Source organism: Penaeus vannamei, chromosome 6 (assembly GCF_042767895.1).
Source record: "Penaeus vannamei isolate JL-2024 chromosome 6, ASM4276789v1, whole genome shotgun sequence".
NCBI classification, from domain to species: Eukaryota; Metazoa; Arthropoda; class Malacostraca; order Decapoda; family Penaeidae; genus Penaeus; species Penaeus vannamei.
Window position 1 is genome coordinate 45,423,210 of NC_091554.1, and position 8,154 is coordinate 45,431,363.

The 8,154-nt window shown below is 45.9% G+C and overlaps 1 protein-coding gene across 1 annotated transcript in view; it reads right to left on the reverse strand.

Annotated features, from left to right (window-relative positions):
• Positions 1-7,882, reverse strand: part of LOC113810860 (gamma-aminobutyric acid receptor subunit rho-1) — an 11,485-nt gene extending 3,603 nt beyond the window's left edge. The window contains exons 1-7 of the mRNA XM_070123089.1: positions 7,628-7,882; positions 7,250-7,376; positions 6,764-6,916; positions 3,448-3,644; positions 2,914-3,007; positions 550-702; positions 47-205 (exon numbers count right to left, since the gene is read on the reverse strand). Of these exons, the coding sequence (XP_069979190.1) occupies positions 47-205; positions 550-702; positions 2,914-3,007; positions 3,448-3,644; positions 6,764-6,916; positions 7,250-7,376; positions 7,628-7,692 (948 nt within the window). The 5' untranslated portion in view covers positions 7,693-7,882. The remainder of the gene's footprint in view (positions 1-46; positions 206-549; positions 703-2,913; positions 3,008-3,447; positions 3,645-6,763; positions 6,917-7,249; positions 7,377-7,627) is intronic.
• Between the last annotated feature and the right edge of the window lie 272 nt (positions 7,883-8,154).

Genomic DNA, 8,154 nt, shown 5'->3' on the forward strand with positions numbered 1-8,154 from the left:
ATCCATAAGTAACAGCACCACCTGATACCACAGCACCGTCACCTACCTGGTACCCCTCAGGCCTAAGAACCAGCGTGCAGTTTAGTTCATCACTTTTGTCGGTGCATTGAGCCCGCCGGTCGCACACCTCATGCAGGGGTATGCAGTTTCCGTTGTTGCAAGTGAATTCGTCGCTCTCGCACTGTGTCAATGCAAGGGAGATGGCCTGGGGAGGAAGGAAGAGGGTGTGTTGTTAGTATTGTGGGATTTGGGTTGGGTTGAGTTATGCTTTTTTGTGCCTGTCTGTCTTTGTGTTTCTGTTTTTTTTTCTTGGTCTATCATTAGCTGTGTCTATATTTGTTTCGATCTCTCTCTGGCTCTCTCTTTCCTTCCTTGTCTATATTTATTCTCTCTCTCTCTCTCTCTCTCTCTCCTTCTCTCCTTCTCTCTCCCTCTCCCACCTTCCTTCATTCCTTCCATCCCCCTTCCTCTCCCTCCCTCCTTCCTTCCATCTCTCTCCTTCTTTAAAACAAATCCACCCAACTTTCCTAGGAACCCTCAGCGCCTCACCGTGCCCGGAGGTTTCCCGCAGAAGCCGTGAGAGAAGATCCACATGTGACGTCCGATCGGAAAGTCTATGCTACCCGACTCCTCCATGACGGCAAAGGTATCCGGCAGAAGGATGTTCTCGAGGCGCCACTCACCCGCCGACGAGTAGTAGACCTGAGGGGGACGAGGCGTTGAGGGAAGGGGGTGAAAAGAGGTGAGGGAGGGGGCGAGGGAGAGATATGAGAAGAGGTGAGGGCGTGAGATGGTTAGGGGGCGAGAGAGAGATATGAGGGTGTGAGATGGTTAGAGAGTGAGGGAGAGGGGATGGTGAGGTAATGAAGGAACGGGGGCGAAGTGGTGAGGTGGTATGGGAAGAGGATGGTGAGGGGGTGAGCAAGTGAGGGAAGGAGTGAGGGAGAGGATAAGGGATAGAGGGAGCGAGGGTGAAAGGAGGTAAGGGAAGGTAATAAGGGAGGGGACGGGACGGGGACGCAAGGCGGTGAGGGAGCCGGGGTTGAGGCGGTGAAGGATTTTGATGTATTTTTTATTATGGTTATATTGATGATGACCATAAATAACACAAACGAAAATAACAGAAAAAGTATAAAAGAAAAAAAAATATTTGTGATCAAATTGGCAGCCCAGCTTAGCATTTAATAGGATCTGCATAACCAGTGACAGAATTAGCAGAAGGTGACCAGGCAACAGAACCGCATAAAGCAGGGGAACTAGCTACAGGCAAAGCACATGCGCAGAGCATTCCACTTAATTCATAAATCAGCTTAAAAATTTTGCTGGAAACATTAGAAATCAGTATTTTAAACACACAGGAAAAAAGCACACGTAACTGCGCAGAAGAAGAGGTACAGTTTCATCCACTCTATAATTGCAGACTGACGACCGTTTAGGATCATACGACAACACGAGTTCGAATCAGCAAGGTGTGAATCCAGTAATACTTCTATTTATCCAGTACCCTATGACGTATGATGACGTAGTAATGACGGAGTCGGTAAGGGGTGCGGTTAGTTTATGACGTCACAGTCCCACTCCCAAATCCTTAAGTATGGCTATACAAATTTTGACTAGCGGTCTATATATCAATTTCTGTTGACATTAACGAAAAAAAATAGTAGCCAAATAGGATTTCAACGGTCTCTACAAATACACTTCCAAACAAGAAAACAGTTGTGACATCACAGTTTCTGAGCCAATCATGACTCGAACACTCTCAGCCAATCACAACGCAGTAAGAATTAATCCGTTCTCGCAACAGCTCTGGTTCGAATCCCTATTCGAATCCCCAGTGATAGAAAACAAACTCGTCTTTTTCACATTCTTTCTACGTTTATAAACTGAAAGCAAATGTTGACTATTTTAGTTATTCATCTTTTTTTCTCTACATTCTACGATAGAACGTGTCGTCTCGATTTTGATATATATATATATATATATATATATATATATATATATATATATATATATATATATATATATATATATATATATATATATATATATATACATATATGTATGTATATATATGTATATATATATATATATATATATATATATATATATATATATATATATATATATATATATATATATATATATATATATCCTATAAACGAAGATACGAAAATGGAAGAGATACACTGACCTGGAAGAGTGTACCCTAAATATGAGCGCTTTCTGTTTTAACCTTAATCTAAAGAAAATGGCGGCGGGTAACAGCTGTGACCTAATATGAAAAGGTAAAGCATCGAATTGGAGTTATGAAACGTACTTTGATTTTTTGTTTTGTATTATTATCTCTTTTATCTTTTATTTGATTTTCCATTCATAAAAGTGCTGTTAAACGAAACGTGTGGAATTAGAGAAAAAAAATATACGTTTTCAATAACCTAAAGTAGGTACTGCACACTCGCAGCGATGAATTTAATTTAAATGAAGATTAACGATGGACTTTTTTCGAACGTTTTAAAATTAACAAATTAGAGAAAGAGTCCACCATTAACCTTGTTCCATTTAATTACCTCAGTTATTAGATTTCTGACCATTTACCTCACACGCGAACCACCCAACACCGAGCCTTGTTGTTTGTAAAGAAAAAAACAATAAAAAGAAAATGCAAATGAAGATGATTAACGAAAAGAAGGATAAATATGGTGAAATCTGACAAAAAGAAAAAAGGAAAAGAAAATGATGAAGAAAAAGAGTCTGGATAAAATTAGAAAAGAGAAAAATCTTCACTTTGAAAGGAGAAAAAAAAGAAAAAAAAAAGCAATTTAGAAAATGGAAAACAATCCTCAAAGACTAGAACTATGACCTGTAATAATCCGCTGTAATATTAAAAAAAGAAAAAAAAAATCTCAGACTGACCTGTGACCTGTAATACCCTCTAAAATAGGGCTTGTTATTCTTCACTCCGGTGAGGATAAGTCGATCGTCGTACAGGTTGGAGTCGCATATTCCCCTGAAGAGGAGACAGGTATATAAATCTCTGTATGTTTATTTATCTATCTGTATTGATGTAGATGGGTAGGTAAGTTGGTAGTGTAGGTAAGGGATATCTGTTTCTGCTTGATAGTGTGTGTGTGTGTGTGTGTGTGTGTGTGTGTGTGTGTGTGTGTGTGTGTGTGTGTGTGTGTGTGCGTGTGTGCGCGCGCGCTCATTCCTAAATGTAGAAGTGAAATAAGTATCTAAATCCCTCCCTCCCATTCCCCCTCCTCTCTCTCTCTCTCTCTCTCTCTCTCTCTCTCTCTCTCTCTCTCTCTCTCTCTCTCTCTCCTCCCACACTCTCCTCTTCCTCACTTCCTCCTTCCTCCCTTCCTCCTCCCTCCCTCCCTCCTCCCACACTCTCCTCTTCCTCACTTCCTCCTCTCCTCTCCTCACCCCCTCCCCAACCACTCTCACCTGAACCTCAAGTAATTCGGCACGACTAAGCGGCAGACGGGGCAGTACTTGAAAGACTTCCTGCAGGAGTTGTCGGTCCATGCGCCGTGGCTCACAGTGCCCTTCATGACGGCGCAGTTCTCGATGCGGCCGCCGTTGGGTTGGTTGTCGTCCCAGTTCTCGTAGGTGAGGTTAGAGGGGTTCCTTGCGTCCACGGTCTGGAAGAAAAAGAGGGGGGGGGAGGGAGGGAGAGGGAGAGAGGGAGAGGAAGGGAGAGAGGGAGGGAGGGACGGGGGAGAGGGAGGGAGGGAGGGAAAGGGAGAGAGGGAGGGAGGGGGAGAGGGAGGGAGGGACGGGAGAAAGAGAGAGGGAGGGAGGGGGAGAGAGAGAGAGAGAGAGAGAGAGAGAGAGAGAGAGAGAGAGAGAGAGAGAGAGAGAGAGAGAGAGAGAGAGGAGAGATAGGTTCCGCTAGTAATAATAGTAATCATAAGAATAGTACTGGTAATACCAAAAAAAATAATGACCATAATAACAATAATGATAACGACAATAATAATAAAAAAAATGGTAATGATAACGATAATAATTATAACAATAATAACAACAATAATGATAATTGTAATGATGGTAATGATAACAGTAATAACAGGACCCACTTAAGACTGGGTATGATTTCCTGACTGCTGACCGGGGCTGGAGACTTATCTTGTGTATCTTTTCATTTACGAAGACATCATTACTTAGTGAAATAATGTGTGTAGAGAATTTTCATTGCTTGATTCCTAAATTTTCCCAAATGATGACTCCCATACAATGATGTAATCGTAAGTGATATAATCAATTCAAAATTACAAAATTTATAGAATTAGAAGCACTACCAAGGAACAGATGTGTCCTTTATTAATGAATAAGTCTACTGATGACATCATGTAGCATTATTTCAACGCTGCGCATAATTCGTTAATCGTTGACCGCTTATCAAAATTGATATTTGCTGTGATTGTTTTTATTTTTCTCTGAAGGAATCCCTGGTCCGCAAAATAAAGGTTACATGTCATCTATATATTTCATACGACCACGGGTTTGAGCTTTATAAAATAGTGAAAGGAGTGAAAACTGGCCCATTCCGGTATTTTTGCACACTCGCATGGACTCCAGGAAGTGTTGGTGTTTTTAATGGATTTTACACAGAACGTCGAATAGGGCATAGATTAACAAAGTGTAGGGTATGTGGTAATGATAAAGGACACATTTTAAATGGGATAAAATGCCTTGGCAATATTGAGAACTGCCGCAAAGCCATATTTTGCTTGCGGGATTGGCAACAAACTTCAAATTTTCCCTCCAAATGTCTGTAAACGCCCAACATCTGCCGTAGAATCCTAGATTTTGTAATATTTCTTCCCAAAATGGACAATGACATTCGTTTGTTAACTGGCAGGGAGAAAAACGGAAAGATTTATACCAAGATTTGGTTATCTCTCTGGGATTATACCTAGCCCCTATGGAACAATAATTTCATCAAAAAAAGGTATTCCTCTCTCCCTCTCTCACTCTCCTCCTTCTACCTTCTCCCATTTCTCATCTCCTTTACCCCTCTGCGTACCCCTTCTCACTCCCAAATCTTTATTAAATTCACTCCTCGCTTTTATAATTTTCAACCTCATTCCACTTCCCTTTTCCTTCCTCATTCAACTCCCCACTTCCCTCGCTCCCTTTTCCCCTTCCCTCCATCTCCCATCCCCCTTTTATCTGAGCCAACTCTCCCTTTCTCCTACATGCTCTTTTCCACTTTAAGTCCCTTCCGTTTCCCTATTCCCAACTTCCTTTTCTCTTCAAAACGTCTTTCCCTCCCTCTCCCTCCCTTCCTACTTAACCTCCCCCCTCGGTTAGTCTCGTAAATGATAAATGTGTCTAATTACTTCACAACAGTGTACTTCCTTCGAGGAACGATAAAAATAACAATAATGATAATTATAATAAGGATAGCAACAACAATAATTATAATTACACCAACAATTACTAATAATAACAATATTGTTAATAATAATGTTGAATAATAGTTTTAGAAGGATTCTTATAGATTTTTAATGTGTTGCGTGCATACCCCTGCCCTCGTCCTCGCCTCCTATACAACCCTCAACCCCTCTCTACCGTATTTCCCACTCCTCACCTCCCTAACCCCCATTCCTTCCCCTACCCACCCCTCACCTACCTGCCACTCCCCTTCCCTCTCTGCGTCTGAAATCCCGACCCCATTTCCCACTCCTCACCTCCCCAACCCCCACTCCTCCCCCTCCCTCCCCTCACCTACCTGCCACTCCCCTTCCCTCTCTCCGTCTGAAATCCCGACCCTATTTCCCACTCCTCACCTCCCCAACCCCCAATCCTTCCCCACTGCTCCCCCTCCCTCCCCTCACCTACCAGCCACTCCCTTTCACTCTCTCCGTCCGAAATCCCGACCCCATTTCACACTCCTCACTTCCCCAACCCCCACTCCTTCCCCACTCCTCCCCCTCCCTCCCCTCACCTACCTGCCACTCCCCTTCCCCTTGCGTCCGAAATCCCGACCCTATATCCCACTCCTCACCTCCCCAACCCCCATTCCTTCCCCTCCCTCCCCTCATCTACCTGCCACTCCCCTTCCCCTTGCGTCCGAAATCCCGACCCTATATCCCACTCCTCACCTCCCCAACCCCCATTCCTTCCCCTCCCTCCCCTCACCTACCTGCCACTCCCCTTCCCTCTCTGCGTCCGAAATCCCGACCCCATTTCCCACTCCTCCCCCTCCCTCCCCTCACTTACCTGCCACTCCCCTTCCCTCTCTGCGTCCGAAATCCCGACCCCATTTCCCACTCCTCACCTCCCCAACCCCTATTCCTTCCCCTCTCCTCTCCTTCCCCTCCCTCCCATCACCTACCTGCCACTCCCCTTCACTCTCTGCGTCTGTAATCCCGACCCCATTTCCCATTCCTCACCTCCCCAACTCCCTCTACTCCCCCTCCCTCCCCTCACCTACCAGCCACGCCCCTCCCCTCTCTGCCTCCCAAATCCCGACCCCATTTCCCACTCCTCACCTCCCCAACCCCCATTCCTTCCCCACTCCTCCCCCTCCCTCCCCTCACTTACCTGCCACTCCCCTTCACTCTCTCCGTCCGAAATCCCGACCCCATTTCACACTCCTCACTTCCCACCCCCATTCCTTCCCTTCTCCTCCCCCTCCCTCCCCTCACCTACCTGCCACTCCCCTCCCCTCTCTGCGTCCGAAATCCCGACCCCATTTCACACTCCTCACTTCCCCAACCCCCACTCCTCCCCTGTCCCTCCCCTCACCTACCTGCCACTCCCCTTCACTCTCTGCGTCTGTAATCCCGAGCCACATGATAGCGCCGCCGTCGGGAGCGCAGATGTGGGATATGGTCGACGCCATTTCGTAGAGTTCCTGTTGCTCCTCTGCGCTCGTCGGCACCGCCATGGTCCCGCCGAATGCCTGTGGGGGTTGGCGTGGGTTAAAGAGGGGGGGGGGAGAGTGGGTTTATAGTGGCGTATTTGGGGTTGTTTGGTGTGTGTGCGTGTGTGTGTGTGTGTATGTGTATGTATGTGTGTGTGTGTGTGTGTGTGTGTGTGTGTGTGTGTGTGTGTGTGTGTGTGTGTGTGTGTGTGAGTGTGTGTGTGCGTGTGTACGTGCGTGCGTGTGTGTGTGTTTACGTGCGTGCGTGCGTGTGTGTGTGTGTGTGTGTTTGTTTGTGTGTGTGCACGTGCGTGCGTGTGTTTGTGTGTTACAGATAGGTAAATAAAAAGACTATCATTAACGTTACCCTACCTGACAGAGAGCGACGGCGTAACTGAACTGCAGGCGGTCTCTGAACATGAAGTAAGGTGACGGTAGGATCTCACAGGTGTCGTGTACGAGTCTCGTCTCTTCGCGAACGTCTCCGGTTAAAGTCCATCTGATGGGGGGCAGAATTTTTTTTTTTTTTACGGGGTTGCTATTTTATTTTTTGTTTGGTTGTTATCCCTCTGTCCTTGTCTTTTTCTTTCTTTTTGTTTTATTCTCTCTTTCCCCACTCTCTCTCTGTCTCTGTCTCTCACCCTCCCTCCCTCCCTGTCTCTCCCCCTCTCCTTCTATCCCTTTCTCCCTCCCTTTACACTGCCACCTTCACCCGCGTTTCCCCTTCCCCCTCTTCTCTCCCTCACTCACCGAGAGTCGTTCCAGCTGACGATGTCCCCGTTGATGAGGGACCCGCACGAGGACACTGACGTCATTTCATACTCGCTCAAGAACCTCCCCCAGATGTTGAATGCCGTGAGTTCGCCGGAGAAGGACTGCGTCGAGTCGAAGCCCCCGCCCTCCACGTCTTGGTCTTGGCCGAGCACCGCCACCTCCTCGTTCGACAGGAGGACCTACGGGATGAGGACGAGGGAGGGAAGTCTTTGTGTTGTGGAGGAGGGTAAGAGAAAGGATGGAATTAAGGGTGATAGAATTTTAATCTAAGAATGGTGAATATATATGGAGAATGACTGAAGACTATGTTGCGGAATGCAAGAGGAGAGAAAAAATAGGGATGGTGAAATATAGTGCTGCGAGGAGTGAATAAAAATGGGGAATGACTGAAGACTTCGTTGCGGTTAGTGAAAATAGAGATGAAAGATTGTTGTGCAAGGTGAATCTACGTTGGGAATAACTGAAGATTGTGTAGTGGAGAGTGAGAGAGGGGCTAAAAACTG